Source organism: Ictidomys tridecemlineatus, chromosome 8, assembly GCF_052094955.1.
Source record: "Ictidomys tridecemlineatus isolate mIctTri1 chromosome 8, mIctTri1.hap1, whole genome shotgun sequence".
NCBI lineage: Eukaryota > Metazoa > Chordata > Mammalia > Rodentia > Sciuridae > Ictidomys > Ictidomys tridecemlineatus.
Genome location: NC_135484.1, coordinates 16,561,396 through 16,580,250, shown reverse-complemented (window position 1 = coordinate 16,580,250; position 18,855 = coordinate 16,561,396). Strand labels below are relative to the sequence as shown.

The window sequence follows — 18,855 nt, the reverse complement described above, 5'->3', positions numbered from 1 at the left end:
ATGGATGAGTTTGATTAGAGTACAATGAATATATCACAGGCTTAGGAATACCTAGCTGCCTGTAGTAGGCAGAGTAAAGTTATTCAGACATTAATTATTTCTCCTCCTTTTAAAAATGCAAAGTAAAGAGTCTTATTCTCAGAAAGAAATAGTCTATCTGGCTCATGCTTTACCCAGCTACTTGTTTATAACTGGTGAATAATTTTCAGTTATCCACTGGTGTCTAAGGAGGCTAGGGGCCAGTCTCACTCTCTTCATAGGAAGAATAACAGCAGCAAACAGTGGGAGAGATGTTATACATAAAAAGACAGCTCCAAGTGAAAACATTTGTGTTAAACAGGCAATAGGCAATGTTAAAGTAAAACAAATTTGCAGCTTAAAAAAATTGCCTTTATTTCGAATTATAAGGATTTTTTAAATCTTACCATTTTAAAATTTTAAAAAAATATAGCACTCAGTGCAATGAAATACTAAATTTAATTATTTTTCAAAGACTTAAGGCAGATTTCTCACAGTTTACATGTGAGAATTTAGCATGATCCAAATTCAAATATCCATTTCTCATATCTTTCAATGTCTGCAGCAGATACTGATTTAGAAACCTTTTTTAAAGCCATTTCAAAATCTTCCATAGTTGTAGGCATATGCATTTCTTCTCTTGAAAGATTTCGAATTTCTTCTGGGGTCAAACCCTCAATACGCCTTCTCATTGCCATCAAAGATGCATCCCTAGGTGTTAAAAAGGCCACAAAGTGTTATTTTGACTAAATAAAAATTTTTCATTGTATGTAGTGTAGAATTCCCTAAGATCTTATTAAACATGTAGTATTGCATCAGATTTTACATTGGAATACAAGGTTTGTTCTGAAATACTTTTTTAGTAATTAAATCTTCCATGATGAAATTAAGGATGAATCAATTTAAATCACTGGGCATAAAGCACAAGAAAAAGTTTTTTAAAAAGCTAGCCATTACAAGTGTTCAATAAAATAAACATCATAGAGAATGTTAGAAAATTAAATATTTATATCCATGTAGCATAAAAGATAAGTGATCAATTTAAGTGGTTTCCTCTTTTCCCCTCTATTATAGAAACTTCATTCAAGTACCTCTTTCCTTTCACCATGTTTTATCTTTACTTGTAGCCACAACTTATGCAAAGGCATCAATATAGCTGCTTTATCTGTGCACGTGTCAACTCTGACCCCCATGAGTCTCACTCTAGAGATGAGAAGGCAAGTGTAGTCAAACCCCCTGTTAAAAAGCATCTGAGGGGCTGAGGTTGTGGCTCTGTGGTCGAGTGCTTGCCTAGCATGTGTGAGGCACTAGGTTTGATTTTCAGCACCACATATAAATAAATAAAGGTCCATTATTTGCTAATAAAAATATTTTTTAAAAAAGCATCTGAGTCTGGGCACAGTGACTCACACCTGTAATCCCAGCAGTTTGGGAGGCTGAGGCGCCTCAGTGAGACCCTATCTCTAAATAAAATACAAAATAGTGCTGGGGATGTGGCTCAGTAGTTGAGTGCCCGAGTTCAATTCTTGGTATGTGGCCCCCACAAAAGAAGCATCTGAGCTAAAATTCAGGATAAAATGTAGCCACATCACCTGGATTAGTCTTTTTTTTTTATTTTTCTTACTACTGTTCCCACCATCACATTTAGGATATATTCACTGAAAATTAGACTATTAACTGCACTTCATGGACATGCCAACTTAATGTATTTCACATCATTTCTCCTATAACAATACAGTGAAGGAATACACCAATAAACTTAATATCCAAGACAATTACTCAGTTCCTATTTAACCCAAATTGTTCTAACACTAACTTCTTGAACTTGTTCAAAATAGTGATGGACTCTTCACTGATATACAAGATACCCAAATATCTTAACACCTGCTAACATTAACTTAAAATTTATGACTCTGGCTGTGGTTGTAGCTCAGTGTTAAGAACACTTGCCTAGCACCCATGAGGCACAGGGTTTGGTCCGCCACACCACATAATAAATAAAATAAAGGTTTTTTATTTATTTATATGTCCATCTACAACTAAAAATATTTCTTAAAAAATTATGGGGGCTCCCCAGCTCAGATGGGAAAAAAAAAAACTTACAACCCTAATCTATGTAGACTACAATCTGGGTCTTTATTCCTCATCTATCTTAACACTGTATAGTAACTTTTATAATCACAGAAATTTTTGCTTCCAAAATAATACATACCTGCACACGTTGGTAATGTCTGCACCTGAATAACCTTCCATGTTTTCTGCTATGCTTGCAAGGTTAACATCATCAGCCAATTCCAGCTCACGCAGACTTATTCGTAATAGTTCCTCCCTGCCTTTTGCTAATGGTAGAAGTTTTAAAATGTAAGCCTTCAACATAAACACAGTGTATTATTTTTTTCTCAAGACTACTTTGATTTGCTTTCTAATTCTTAGGGCTCTTTTGCTTGAAATTTCAAAAGCTGTTCCTCCTGAATTTTTGCTTTCCTAAGTTATCAACACTTCTAGGTTCTAAAAGTAGCCAAACTGGTAATGTAAGGAAAGATAGTATACATTTATCTCTTTGTTAATACCATATTCTAAATTGGGAGGGGGGAACCCTAACAAACTACTGGAGTGTTCAACAGGAGCTTTGAGACAAGATTTAAAGGATGATACCTGATGGTAAAGGAATATAGATTCGTTTTTCAAGACGTCGTCTTAAAGCCTCATCTATATCCCAGGGAAAATTAGTAGCTGCTAGAACCATAACCATTTTGGAAGGGTCATCATTTTCAGAAGCACCTCCAACACCTAATAGAAGGGTCAGGAGAGAATAAAAGGACACTAAGTTAGACTATGAAATAAAGTTAAGCTATTTAAGGATTATCATATTTAGCATAATACAAGGTAGTATGGTTTCACAAAGCTGACTGGTAAGCAGGTGACTATATAATCCAAGGAAAATAAGTTTTTGTAAAAGTATGCAAAAATATAACTTGGAATAGATTATAATCAAAAGATTAGCTCAGTTCAATTACCTATCAATTAGAAACTTTCTCAAAATCATATATACCCTAAGGCCAATTTATCTATACTTATTTCCATTTCAATTTCATGGTCAAGAATAAGACATTAGCATATATTCTAAAAGGGTATCTTGTAGATGGCCATTATTTTTCCTTCCTTATTTTTTGGTAATTGGGATAAAACCAAGTGACACTGTATCAGTGAACCATGTTCCCAGCTCCACTCCCTTTTAAAGACAGGGTCTTATGAATTGCCCAGCCTAGGCCTCCTGCCTCAGCCTCTCCAGTCACTGGAGTGTGCCACCACTCCTGGCAGTGGCTGTTATTTTTGACAAGTCACCACTGCCACTGTATCAAATGTATTGCTATCAATCTCTAGGCAGTATTTACCAGCCCCCGAGGGTCCACCTGGCATTAGGAACACCAGTTAAAAAGAGATGCACCCTGGCTGGGTGCAGTGGCACATGCCTGTAATCCCAGTGACTTGGAGGCTGAGGCAGGAAGATTGTGAGTTGTAGCCTTAGCAACTTAGCAAGACCCTAAGCAACTCATGAAGACCCTGTCTCTAATAAAATTAAAAAAGGGCTGGGCATGTGGCTAAGTGGTTAATTGCCCCTGGGTTCAATCCCTGGTATTGCCCTGCCCCCTACCAAAAATATTATGCACTGTGATTAAAAAGTTAGCACTATGGGTAGAGCCAGATCCACTGGAGCTGGAGACAACTGGTATCCTCCCATCTTGAGTTAATTCATGCAAAAACATATATCTACCATCCATTTGAACCAGCAGCTCTGCTTTCACCCTTCTGCTTGCTTCATGCTCTTCAGAAGTCCCTCTTCGACTACAAATGGAATCTATCTCATCAATAAATATGGTGGCTGGAGAATAAAATCGAGCCTAAAGAAGAAACCATGTGACAAGTTTTTATTTCACTTAAAAATAATCGACAGGTTAGCAATTAGAAAATGTCTGAAGAGACTGCCATACTATGTACTTTTTCCTCTTGCCCTAATATTGGGGGAAGAAGATAGAATCAAAACAACTAAAATAGACAAACATGTGCAGACTTACATATTTAAATATGACAATAATACAATTGGTTACATATGTTTGAGTGGCATACAGGATTATACCATACACTACAACAGTATGAGTAAGTATCATGGGGAAACATGTTACAGACATTGGTGCTCTAAAATTATTGAAAAATTTGGTTATGGAGAACTACTACTTTAAATAAAATCATTTATTAGAGTTCCTCTAAGAAATGCTAGTTAAACTGACCCTTTTTAAGCTGACCCTTGTCTCAGTGGCCGAGTACCCCTGACTTGAATCCCTGGTACAAAAAAAAAAAAAAAAAATTATTTTGAGAAAGTCTTGCTAAATTGCCCAGGGTGTCCTTGAACTTCTGGTTCTTCTGCCTCAGCCTTCCAAATAGCTGGATTACAGAGGTGTACCACCATGCCTACCTTATCTTAATCTCTTCAGATGTTAAGTAGAATAATAGTTATTTTGCATATTTCAGTATAAATGGAATGATATAATATATGGACTTTCATGTCTTTTTTCACTTAGCATCATGTTTTCAAGGTTCATGTATGTTGTAGGATGTACAGTACTATATTGCTTTTTATTGCTGATTAGTACACATTTCTTCCTCAAAATAACAGGGAAGATTAATCTTGATCCACTAAATAGGTCTTAGTCAAGTATTAAGCTATGACTCAATGGTATCTAAAACTTAGAGACTGAAGATGTAATTTATTACAATTTGTTACAGTTTATGATTAATCATTATTCAAACCAAATGCTCAAATTAATATAATCATTGCACAAGAATATTTGAACCTAAAATGATGACCAAAGTTTCTAGAAAACAATTTGGATGAACAAAATAGCATTTTAAAGTTTTCTCTAGGTTGGGACTGTGGCTCAGTGGTAAAGCACTCGCCTCATATGTGCAAGGCCCTGGGTTCAATCCTCAGCACCACGTAAAAATAAGTAAATAAAAAAAAAAAAAAGGTATTGTGTCCAACTACAACTAAAAAATAAATATTAAAAAAAAAGTTTTCTCTAAAAATAGTACCCAGTGGACTGACCTGTGGACATTACAAACTTGAACATGCAATCATCCTGAGTCTATCAATTCTCTGAACCGTGAAGCTATGATTTAGTATTCTCTAAGAGGCAACTAATCATGTTGAATATACTTGCTCCAAAGCATGGATTTTGTTTTAGTTTGTTCATTTGCAAAACCCAAATATTTAAATTCCACTGTATTTTCTAATTAGATATTTGAAATTCTAAGTCTTTAATTCCCTACAAAGGTTTAATTTCATTTTTAACAAAGTCATTATTTGAGCTTTCAGTACTATGTATAGAACCTTTGTGTTTCTTTTTGAGAAGTGGAGGGAGAATGAACTTTTCCTCATTAAAGTACCCCCCAAAATTCACAAGATTATAGATAGGAACCATCTACCAACAAAACATACATTAACAAAAATTAAATTTCAACCCATTTACTGCCACACCAAGCAGAAGTTATAAGAAGAATCAGTTTACTGAATCTCAATTACTAAGGGTATGCAGAAGGGTCTGACTTCAAGCAGAGGCTATGTGCCCGCCACGTTGGTTTTGGTTGACCTGTGAAAGTGCTGTAGAGATATTTTCAAATATTCTGCCTGCACAGCACTAAAAGGAGTCTCCCTTCCATTTGGAGAACATTGCTGTTTCATATGCCACTACTTCTAAAGAGGCTTCTGAGAATGATTCAGGCATAGCCAATCAGATCACTTTAATTCTCTGACCAAAGATAATAGTTTCAGGCCTGGACACATGATTCAAAACAGTCCAAATATTTATCATGGCACTTTTGCCTGAATAACTGGAAATAAGTTATTTCTCTGGGACTATCATAAGGACATTAAGAAGAAGGTGTAAGCTTCTGATGGCTATTTTAATTACATCATTGGGACTGACTAAAGTGAAAGCCAACTCAGAGGTCTCAAGATCTAAGAAAAAGATTCATAAGAATTATCAGATTTGGTGGCTCTTGTTAGTCTAATAATCTAAAAGTAATTTTTGAAAATTACCAGTTACATGATTCTATATATTATTCTTATTTAAATCATCTAATTGAGTTTCTGACAACTGAATATAAAAGTTCTTGACAACACTACAAAAATTATACAATTACTTTTGTGTGTATTTGAAATCTGGCATTTTCACCAAATTTAAGCAGTCTTATTTAAAATACAGGCTTTGAGAGTTGCTTAACATTTTCTGGGGAGGACACATTAACAGAGGTCTCATCTGTAGCAAGTCAAAACCAAGATAAAGGAAGTTTAGTTTTATTTACTCCTTGAGAAAATGAGGCCATGATAACAGGGAAAGAAAAAAAATCTGGTGTCAGCAAATGACCCCTAACCAGGGCAGAAGCTCCAAACTGTAGGCACTGGTTTGTGACTGAGCCAGTGATCAAGTGGGCAACTCAACAACACATTCCATATTCGAGGAAACTTATTTAACAATGGTTAAGATTTTCCCAAGCAAGTCCAGGGAAGCCAGTAAAAAATAATGTTTTTTGATAATGCCTTCTAAATCTCACTATAAAAAATTATGTAGGGCCACCAGTGAAACTCTACATCCTGTACAACACAATGGGATCCTAATTAGAATAAATTATACTCCATGTACTTATAATGTCAAAATACACTCTAATGTCTATCTAAAGAGAACAAATTTTAAAAGTAAATAAAATTTTTAAAAAGGAAATAAACTTTTTCTTATTAAAAAAATAAATAAAAAACATAGGGCTGGAAGTACAGCCCATGCTTATTAGCATGCACAAGACCCTGAGTTCAAGAAAAAGCAAATTAACACTTAGTAAGAGCATACTCCCACAGAAGAAAATAGCTTTATTTCATACCCAGTCCTTTTCAAAATTTTTTATTTTGAGACAGGGTCTTGCTAAGTTGCTGAGGCTGGCCTTGAACTTGCATTCCTCTTGCCTCAGCCTCCTATACACTGGGATTACAGGTGTGTGTGCCAAACCTGACAGAAAATAGTTTTCTTTAATATAAAATCTTATATTAGAAACTATACCAAATAATCTTAAACAGTAACAATGATTTATATTGAGCCCTTATGAATCAGGCTTTTAATTAAGTAATTTATATTCATTAACAGGTTTTATCCTAACATTACAGAGGTAGGTTTTATGTTAATATCATCTTATAGATAAAACAACCAAGGATCAGAAAAGGGCAGGAATTTGAACCCAGGCCACCTGATTATGAAGACTCCACATTTCATTCTATTTAATTAACTTTTTTTTTTCAAAAAGACCAAGTTATTCCAGAATATTAGCAATATACTTTTTTTCTTCAAGCAATGCACAAGCAATTTTTTCAAAATGATTGAAGAGATTTCAATTAGATACCTGTTGTGCTATGGACTATTAATAAGCCATTAATTTGCCTGCTGGCTTCTGAATTGTCCAAGAGGAAGGAGAAAGCAAATGAAAATTAAAAGAAAACTTTTCAAAAAATGGGTAAACTAAAATTGTGAACACTTTAGTTTGCTTGTTCACTTTGGAGCTTAGGAAGGAAGATTTGATATATTAGTAAGGCCACCTCATGTTTTGTCCACTATGATTAAGAATTCATGTCTTTGTCACTATCTATACAATAATATAACTCTGTCCTAATACATAATATATAAGTAAGACTGAAGTAATCAATGAAGCTTAACAAGTCTGAAGTATAAAAAGCTGCTGGATTCATCTAAACACTAAAAGAACTTGTCAACTTATATTTCACTACTGGCACTCACATTTGTCAGGGTGGAATAAAGAAAAAGCAACTCAGAATAATAAGAAAAGTACTTTATCCAAAGATTGGGTCATTAAATTCAAGGTATTTGGTATAGTTAATAGACTAGAGGTGATTTAAATTCTATAGCTTAAGATTCTCACCTTTTGTCATATCATATGATATGACATTTATCATATCATAACTAAGCCTACTGATTTAAAAAATTTCAGACTCCTATAGCAGATCAGTAATGTTGATCGCATAATGTGAGCAAGCCCATAAATTAACAGATGTGGTTCTAGTTCTGGAGAAAGCAGACAAAATGAAACTCAAGGTACTCATGTTTGTAAAGGATGATACCCACAAGATGATGACTGAACAGAATGTCATCCTGCCTACTTAATCTACACACTAGAGACAGTTACAACTCACTTCCTCTCCTTTTAGAGGTAAAGAGTGAATCATTATTGGAGCTGTCTCATTTACCATTTCAAACAGAAGACGAACAAGCTTCTCAGACTCTCCTCTGTATTTGGAAGTCAGAGTTGATGAAGAGACATTGAAGAATGTTGTCTTGCACTCTGTAGCTACTGCTTTAGCAAGAAGAGTCTTTCCTGTGCCAGGTGGGCCAACCATCAATACTCCCTGTTGGAAAGATTATAGCATAAGCAAAGGATTTATCTGGCTTTGTTCTTTTTCTTTTATTGCTTTGTTTCTGAGATGGGTTATCCCTCTGTTGCCAAGAGTTGGTCTCAAACTCCTGGGCTCAAGCAATCCTGGTTCAGTGCCCCTTGTAGCTGGGACTAGAGGTGTAAATCAATTCACAATAATTCATTACTAAGTATCAAATTTCAACCAATTTATATGTTAAAATAAAGGGACAAACACAAAAATAAATAGGATATTTTACCTTAGACTTACTTTATCCATTACCAAAAAAAAAAAAAAAAAAAAGTAACCACATTATTAAACACTTGGACTCAGAGATAAGGAAAAATAGTTTATAACAACATCTGGGCATATTTCCTAGTCTAATTACTCAGACACATTAGGTTATTCTTTTTGCACAGTTTACTTGAATATACGTATAATTACAACATACATAACATAACTAAAATATGTATAATATGAATTTTGCATCTTGTTTGTCACTTAACATTTAAAGGACTTTTAAAAATAATAGTGATATTACCAACTAGCATATTTTAAAAATCTAAGACTTCTTTTTTTTTGGTTCCAGGGATTGAACTCAGGGGCACTCGACCACTGAGCCACACCTCCAGCCCTATTTTGTATTCTATTTAGAGACAGGGTCTCACTGAGTTGCTTAGCACCTCGCTTTTGCTAAGGCTGGCTTTGAACTCGAGATCCTCCTGCCTCAGCCTTCTGAGCCACTGGGATTATAGGCATGTGCCACGGCGCCCAGCCTTAAGAGTTTCTTGACAGTTTCTTTTTTATATCGGCCCATAACTTTGAAAGTGCTCAAAAGATATTTCTCAATTTCTTAATATTGTTATGCAATATGACAAATGAAATGGGAGTATTTTGTATTAGCTGACTAGGCCATATTTGCAAATATAAGACCATCCTAAATTTGCCATGTATATAGTTTCTGAAATAATACCTGTTTCTTACTCTAGGAACCATTTTTTTTTTTTTTTTTTTTTGGTGCTACTAGGAATTGAACCCAGGGGTACTTAAGTATGAAGTCATATCCCCAGCCCCCCCTTTTTTTTTTAAATTTTGAGACAGGGTCAAGCTAAGTTGCTTAGGGCCTTGCTAAATTGGTAAGGCTGTTTTTTATTTGTGATGTTCCTGCCTTAGCTTCCCAAATGACTGTGATTACAGACCATGTACCACCATGCCCAGCTTACTCTAGAAATCTTGCAATAGGTTTTGGTTTAAACACAATTTTGAATAACAGAATACATACTTTTTAATCTAAAAATTTCTTTACTCCACTTTCTGTCTCCATTTTCCATAGAGTGCATAAATAGTGACTCTCTACAGCAATGCACTGCCATTTACTTTGATGATGCCATACAAATAATAAACTTACTTTCCATGGTCTTCTAATGCCTTTAAAGAATTCTGGCATCCACATTGGTAACACCACAGCTTCTTTCAGCAACTTTTTAGCCTCTACTAAATCAGCAATATCATCCCTGAAAGATATTCATCAACAATTCCTTAGATTATATATTTAATTCTATGTATTAAATCTTGAGAACCACTGACAGCACACAACTTTATACTGCTGACACAATGTTAAGATTCTCTCTGGGCATTAGTGAAATAATACATTGTGATGAGGCCCACCATGCCAATCAGTGTACATAAAATTATCTTTGATTCTTGGCAGAAAAGGTTTTCAGCTGGCCTTTTTAGAATGCTGGCCTATAAGCCTCTTAAGTAAACATTTGAGTTGTGTCTCATCTGAAATTCTTGGGACCAGAAATGTTTCAGATTTTGGAATATTTCCATAGACTAACAGTTGAGCATCCTATCTGCAAACTCTGAAATGCTCCAAAATCTAATACCCTGGGGTTTTTTTGTTGTTGTTTTTTGGTACCAGGTATTGAACTCAGGGATACTCAACCGCCGACTCACATCCATGCCCTGATTTTGTATTTTTTATTTAGAGAGAGGGTCTCACTGAGTTGCTTGGTGCCTCGCTTTTGCTGAGGCTGGCTTTAAACTATCTCTCAATCTTCCTCCCTCAGCCTCCTGAGCTGTGGGGATTACAGGCATGCACCAAGGAGCCAGGCCAAAATTCAAAACATTTTGAGGGTCATATCTATGCTCAAAAGGTTCTGGATTATTTCAGATTTTTTATTTTCAGATTAGGGATGTTCAACCTGTATTATCATGCTGTATCATTTTAAAATCCTGCTTTTATGATGCTCACTCCACAACCCTCCCACCCAGATTTAGAAACATAACCCTCCCACCCTGATTTAGAAACATAATCCTCCCACCCTGATTTAGAAACAATGAACTCATTAAACAACAATATAAAGAATAAAAGGGGCATAAAGCAGAGATAGGCTATAATACTGTTGCTTTACCTCCAACTCCATTAAAAGGTAGAATCCACAGTTAAAGAGTATCATAAAAATTACTATGAAGAACCCCTACCACTACTACTGATACACATATCAATTTTATTATGAAAATGAATTTTGACTGTATAAATATCAAATACCAAAAAATTTTAAGTAGTACACAAAACCATACCTAATAATCATTAAGGTTTTAAAGGGAAATATATAACAGAATATGCCTAGCTTTGTTGTTTTGAAAATGGGCTTTAAGTATGCATTGTGATAGATTATAGATTTTTGATTAGAAATAATACTAATAAAGTGATAACTACTGTTTGAGTAAAAGGACACAAAAGCAACACTTATCAAATGCTCTAGGTAAGCAAGATACATACATAAAAATCACTAGAGGATGTCCCCAAAGAAGATGAAATTTCTATGATCTTATTCTCATTTTATACATAATTATTAATTTAAAAAATCTTAAACAAATTGGTACAACATGGGTCCAAGTGAAGTGCTTTATTAAGTGTCCGACTTATACTGTATCTACTCTGGTTCTGTCCTATAGAACAAGAACAGGTCCTTATTACATGATCACCTTTGCTCCATCAAAAAGCATCATTAGCACCTAATGGTCTTAATTTTTCTTTGTTCTTTTTTAATAGCACCTAATTATCTTATTGTGAGATGTGACTTACCATCGAACATTGGGGTTCTGAGAAATTATGTCTCTTTCCAAAGCTTCTACTAAGTCCTTATCATATCCAGTACTATCAAATTTATTTGTCTCTGGTTCTGTAACAGCAGCAGGTGACTTGTTCTACAACAAGAGAAAAAGAAAAAAGCTTTTTATTGAAAGATTTGTTTCTGTGAGTCAGAAACAAAGGTGGAATTCGAATTCAAATGATATTCTTTCTTGTTTCTTTTTTAGTACTGGGGATTGAACCAGGGGGCACTTCACTAATGAACTATATACCCAGCCCTTTTTTGTTATTTATTATTTTGAGAAAGAGTCTAACTTAGTTGCTCAGGCCCTTGCTAAGTTGCTGAGGCTGGCTTTAAACTTGTGATCCTTCTGCCTCTGCTGCTTGAGCAGTTTGGATTATAGGTATGTGCTACTGTGCCCAGCTAGAAGGTACTTTCTGGTTCTCTTCCTTTTCTCCCATACTGTGCTGACAAAGCACAATAAATTTGAACTAAGCTACATCCCCAGACATTTGTATTTTTTTTACTTTGAGAAAGTGTCTTCAGGGGCTGGGATTGTGGCTCAGGGGTAGAGCTCTCGCTAAGCACGGGCAGGACCCGAGTTCGATTCTCAGCAGCACATAAAAATAAAGGCATTGTGCTGTGTCCATCTACAAAAAAGATTCTCTCTCTCTTTCTCTCTTTAAAAAAAAGAAAGTGTCTTCATCATAAATTGCTGTTGCTAGCCTCCATCTTGTGATCCTCCTGTCTCAGCCTCCGAAGGACCTGGGATTACAAGCATGTGCCATCACATGCTTTCATGTTATTTTATTTCATTAGTTGAACTAGTGTGATCTCCTTTAAGTACACAATAGTTCAATAATTTGCTCTAAGTGAAAATCCTAATCAGTAGGAGATGAGAAAAAAAAAAAAGTAGAAGGATTAAAAAGAACCTGGACAGTAGAAGGATTAAAAAGAACCTGGACTCTTTCTGTCTCAAATTAAAGCTGAAGATGAAAGCTAGGTACAGTAGTGTGTGTCTGTAGTGCCAGTTGAGATGGGAAGATTGATTGCACCCAGGAGTTCCAGACCAGCCTCAGCAACACAGGGAGATCAGGTTTAAAAAAAAAAAAAAAAAGTAGCCAGGCATGTGGCCAATACCTGTAATCCCAGCAACTCCAGAGTCTGAGGCAGGAGGATTGAAAGTTCAAAGCCAGCCTTAGCAAAAGTGAGGCACTAAGCAACTCAGTGAGACCCTGTCTCTAATTAAAATGTAGAATCAGGCTGGGGATATGGCTCAGTGGTTGAATCCCCCTGTGTTCTATCCCTGGTACACCCCTTCCCCTGAAATGACACAAATGACAGCTATTTGGGGGGGACCTCAGGATGTATCTCTGTGGTAGAGTGTGTGCCTGGCATGCATGAGGCTCTGTGTTGACTCCCAAGTCAGGGATGGGGGGTGGGGGAGCTGGATTCTCATTTCCAGAAAATGGAGCAGATGTACTTCTCACTATTCCTTCCACTGGGCAGAACCTAACCCCTTGGGCATTATATATATAATAAACATAAGATCATTCAAAGGTTGGGAGAATGCAGCAGACCAGCCAGGGAACTTGGACATGGTATGAGTTCCTTGGGATTTCTTTTTCTTTCATACATCTAGACTTGGAGTTGAGAAGCAGCAACCTGAAAACACCAATATGGACAGAAGTCTGATTTCTGTAACCAAAGAAGCAAGTCAGGAGCTTTAGACAATAACCTTTTTCCACAGAACAGCTGTGGCCCTGTACCACTCAGGCCAGCAAAGTGGAGAAACTAAGACTCTCTCTTGGAAACTTATAATGAAGTACTTCAAACCCCCACTGGATGGCAACAGAGGCCAAGTAAGAAGCTGGACCTTTCATGCACACCAACCAGTAACAACATCCCCCATCTATCACCACCAGTCAGTTGAGACCAGAAAGGAACCTCCACTACATGGCAGTAAGTGAGGCACTGGGTAAGTATCAGAGGAGGACATAAGGAGAATCACAGTGAGATCACCCAACCACAGTGTCACTGGAAGTCATGCGGAGGATTTCTAACAGCTCAGCAACAGTAAGAACCTTGCTCCTAACTCAGGGTCAAAAGACGCCTGCCAGGGAATCTGGACTTCTGCTTCCTCCTAGCAGCACTGGTACCCCTACTGTTCCTCTGAGACCAGTGTTATACAGCAAAACAGGTTTAAATTCTGTCTAGAGTCTCATAATAATATGCAAATGGCCAGGTTTTAATAGAAAAATCACTCTTACCAAGAACCATGAAGATTTCAAACTAATGGGGGGAAAAAAAAGACAACAGTTGCCAACACCAAAATGACACACATGTTTTCTGACAGGGGCTGAGGCTGTAGTTCAGTGGTAAAGTGCTGGCCTAGCATATGTGAGGCACTGGGTTCGATCCTCAGCACCACATAAAAATAAATATACTGTGCGTTCATCTACAACTAAAAAAATATTTTTTAAAAAAGAGTTTCCTGACAGATTTTAAAGCTTATTAAGTGCTTCAGTAAATAAATAGGAACACATTTGAAACAACGAGACAAATGCAGAAAGCCTGAGAAATCCAAAAGAAATCCATGCCAACATACCCTATAATTAAACTTTGGAAAACTAATCAAAGAAAAAACTGAAAGCAGTAAAAGAAAAATCAACACCTTACCTATACAGAAAAACTATTCCAATGAAAGCACATTTCTTAGAAACCAAGGAGGCAAGAATGAAGTAGTATAATATTTTACAAGTATAAATAAATACTGTCAGCTCAGAATCTATCAGCAATATAACTTATATCCTTCAGAAAGAAAGAGTACATCAAAATACTTTCAGATGAAACAAAGAGACCAAAACTAAAAGAAATATGACTAAGTTCTCTAAACAGAAAGGAAAAATATATCAAGGAAGCCTGATAGTCAGAAAGGAGGAAAACATTATAAGCAAGAATATAAGAAGCATAACAGGCACATTTTGCTATTTTCAGTTTTCTAAATTCTGTGAGAGTTGAAGCAAAAATGATAATACTGCCTGAAGTGGTTCTAAATGTACGGAGAGGGAATAATTGTAAATAGAAAGAGAAATGGAATACAGAGGTAGGATTTCTACATTTCATTCAACTCATGACAACAATGGTAAACCACTACACATTCCATATATACTCACACACATATACATGAAATATATACATGAAATATCTTGAGCATCCACTAAAAATGCTATACAGATATAGGCTAAAAACACTCTAGATGAATCAAAATAAAATTCTAAGTTATTTTCAAGTAATCCAGAGAATGCTGGAAAAAAAGAATACAGGGGGAAAAACAATCTCAGAATATCCAGCAAACAAAAATAAAAACGACAGATTTAAGCCCTAGTGTAACAATTACATTAATGAAAGTGATCTAAACACATCAATAAAAAGACAGAGACTGGAATAATAGATTTTAAAACATGATCTCACCATATGCTATAATCTCACCATATGATAACTTATTAAGGTAACACCAGACGACACTTATTCTAATATAATTATATAAGCAAGGTGGAGGCAGAGGAAGGAAAAAATAGGTATCAGGGAAACACTAATCAAATGAAAGCAGTCATGACTATTTTTTAATATCAAACAAACTTCACAACCAAGAAAATTAACAGAGACGGAAGGGACATAATATGATATAATGAAAAAATTATATAATGATAAAATATAAAAAGGACATTATATATTGAAGACAGAGCAATCCAAACACAAGAGCTGAAAAATTCATGGGCAAAACTGATAGAACTGAAAGAAAGACAAATCCATAATTATAATTGGAAATTTTAATACCCCATCTCTCAACAACTAATAGAACACTAGAGAAGTAGTTTAGAAAATATATAGCAATGCCTATACTCAGCAAAGACAGATAAGAATTTCTCATACTGCTGCTGATTTATGTTTACTTTCTATACATTCTTCTCCTTCTCTGCTCCTTAATAAAGAATTAATGGGTGGTCAAAAAAGTATATAAACTGAAGGTTAAAATACTTTAACCTCCAATCCACAAAATTACAACTATTTTATATTTGATAAAGGGGCTAAAAGCATGGAGGAAGGATAGCATCTTCAACAAATTGTGCTGGGAAAACTGGAAATCCATATGCAACAAAATGAAACTGAATCCCTTTCTCTCGCCATGCACAAAAGTTAACTCAAAATGGATCAAGGAGCTTGATATCAAATCAGAGATACGGCATCTGATACAAGAAAAAGTTGGCTACGATCTACATACTGTGGGGTCGGGCTCCAAATTCCTCAATAGGACACCCATAGCACAAGAGTTAATAACTAGAATCAACAAATGGGACTTACTCAAACTAAAAAGTTTTTTCTCAGCAAAAGAAACAATAAGAGAGGTAAATAGGGAACCTACATCCTGGGAACAAATCTTTACTCCTCACACTTCAGATAGAGCCCTAATATCCAGAGTATACAAAGAACTCAAAAAATTAAATAAGAAAACGAATAACCCAATCAAAAAATGGGCCAAGGACCTGAACAGACACTTCTCAGAGGAGGACATACAATCAATCAACAAATACATGAAAAAATGTTCACCATCTCTAGCAGTCAGAGAAATGCAAATCAAAACCACCCTAAGATACCATCTCACTCCAGTAAGATTGGCAGCCATTATGAAGTCAAACAACAAGTGCTGGCGAGGATGTGGGGAAAAGGGTACTCTTGTACATTGTTGGTGGGACTGCAAATTGGTGCAGCCAATTTGGAAAGCAGTATGGAGATTTCTTGGAAAGCTGGGAATGGAACCACCATTTGACCCAGCTATTCCCCTTCTCAGTCTGTTCCCTAAAGACCTAAAAAGAGCATGCTACAGGGACACTGCTACATCGATGTTCATAGCAGCACAATTCACAATAGCAAGACTGTGGAAGCAACCTAGATGCCCTTCAATAGACGAATGGATAAAAAAAATGTGGCAGTTATACACAATGGAGTATTACTCTGCATTAAAAAATGACAAAATCATAGAATTTGGAGGGAAATGGATGGCATTAGAACAAATTATGCTAAGTGAACCTAGCCAATCCCTAAAAAACAAATGCCAAATGTTTTCTTTGATATAAGGAGAGTAACTAAGAACAGAGTTGGGAGGAAGAGCATGAGAAGAAGATTAACATTAAATAGGGGTGAGAGATGGGAGGGAAAAGGAAAGAAGGGAATTTGTATGGAAATGGAAGGAGACCCTCATGGTTATACAAAATTAAATACAAGAGGAAGTGAGGGGAAAGGGAAAAAAAAAAGGGGGAGAAATGAATTACAGTAGATGGGGTAGAGAGAGAAGAGAGGAGGGGAGGGGAGGGAAGGGGGATAGTAGAGGATAGGAAAGGCAGCAGAATACAACAGACACTAGTATAGCAATATGTAAAACAGTGGATGTGTAACCGATGTGATGCTGCAATCTGTATACGGGGTAAAAATGGGAGTTCTTAACTCACTTGAATCAAAGTGTGAAATATGATATGTCAAGAACTGTGTAATGTTTTGAACAACCAACAATAAAAATTAAAGAAAAAAAATAAAATACTTTAACCTTTATTTATTTTTCATCAATAAATACTTTCACTGATGAAAAATAAATGTGTGTGTCGGCATGTGTATCTGTGTGCGTGCACATACACATGAGCATGTATCTCCCTCTGGGACTTACTTTTGTCCTTTTTTCCCTCCAAGTAATAGGGCTTGAAACCAGGACTTGGCCAAGCAAGAGGTCTACTACTTGCATCTCCAGCTCTTTTTTATGTTTTATTTTGAGATAGGGTCTTTCTATTTTCGTCCTATCCTTTTTTTGGGGGGTACTTTTATCTTAATATTTCTACTTCGGTATTTGGATAAATGAAAGAACATTTTGAATGTAGTTATTAACTCCTAAAATATCTCAAGATTCTTTTTAAAAATCCATGCATTAGTAAAACTGTTTAATCCAACAGCAAATATAGTATATTCTCATTTTATCTGAAATATTTGGGGAAATAACAGCTACATTTATTGAGTATTCCCAATGTACTAGAAGAAAGTCATCTCATTTAGTCTCACAAAAACTAGTGCTATTATAATTTCATATTTGACTGGAGGTGTAGCTCAGTGGCAGAACATGTTCTCAGCATGCACAAAACACTGAGTTCAATCCCTGCATGGAGGAAAGAAAAAAATCAAAGAGAGAAAGAGAAAGATTTTATTTTATATCTGAAGAGATAAACTTAGAAAAACTGATAACTTAAGGTAACACCATCAGAAATAGCAGACTGGAGCTTAAACACAGATCTACCTAAATCCAAAACCCACACTCTTCATCGCCATGCTATATATTCCTGCCTTAACATGCAGATTATATTAAGCTTTTCCCAGCTAATGGATTTGTTGATAGTATTACCTCAGGTTAAATATCATATCTCAGGATATAAAAGTCGATATGAATGTAAAAGGTAGAGGACAATGAGCTCCACAGACCACAGATAGTTACAGGGTTTAGAATCCAATCACTAGACAGGCCAAGACAACCCTGGTATTCATAATGCTCCATAAGACTAGGTTCAATAGCCACCTTTTCCATCTTATTTCTTGTTCAGAAACTGAAACAGAACTACTGTTGCTGGAACTGCAGGAATATAAGACTATAGGATTACACCATTAGAAATAATTTCAATGGGGCTGGGGATGTGGCTCAAGCAGTAGAGCGCTCGCCTGGCATGCGTGCGGCCCAGGTTCGATCCTCAGCACCACATACCAACAAAGATGTTGTGTCTGCCGAAAACTAAAAAATAAATATTAAAAAAAAAAGAAATAATCTCAATACAGGAATCTCAAAGGAACTGACTATCCACATTTATAAAGGTAAGTGACACCCAGAAATTAGCACCTATATATTTATCAACAAAAAGGTGAGACTTTGCTGGTTATTGGATGAAATTTTCATGCAGAATTATAAGGCAAGGTTGAAAATCAGAGAAAGAAATTAAAGCAGAGGGGCTGATTTGATGTTTTGGAAAGGACTGGACAGGAGCAGCACTGAGGACTTTACCTTTTGCAATACAGTGTCTGACTTGCCCAGGTGGTAAAGAGGGGTTCTTCTGGCATAGCAAGCCATATAAGTCACCCTGTGCTTTATTTACAGTCTTGGGCGGGGGATGAGAAGAACAGGTGGAAATAGTGGTGACAGAAATTACGTTCCTAGATTCCCATATGCTCCTAGAC

The 18,855-nt window shown here is 36.0% G+C and overlaps 1 protein-coding gene across 5 annotated transcripts in view; it reads right to left on the bottom strand.

The window, feature by feature from the left end:
* Positions 1-368: 368 nt before the first annotated feature.
* Katna1 (katanin catalytic subunit A1) overlaps positions 369-18,855 on the bottom strand; it is a 40,847-nt gene continuing 22,360 nt past the window's right edge. For all 5 annotated transcript variants that reach the window (XM_078018919.1, XM_013356924.3, XM_078018920.1 and 2 more), the window contains 7 exons: positions 11,583-11,704; positions 9,897-10,002; positions 8,324-8,482; positions 3,794-3,920; positions 2,674-2,808; positions 2,231-2,357; positions 369-729 (listed from right to left, as the gene is read on the bottom strand). In XM_078018919.1, coding sequence (XP_077875045.1) covers positions 531-729; positions 2,231-2,357; positions 2,674-2,808; positions 3,794-3,920; positions 8,324-8,482; positions 9,897-10,002; positions 11,583-11,704 — 975 coding nt within the window. In that variant the 3' untranslated portion in view covers positions 369-530. The remainder of the gene's footprint in view (positions 730-2,230; positions 2,358-2,673; positions 2,809-3,793; positions 3,921-8,323; positions 8,483-9,896; positions 10,003-11,582; positions 11,705-18,855) is intronic.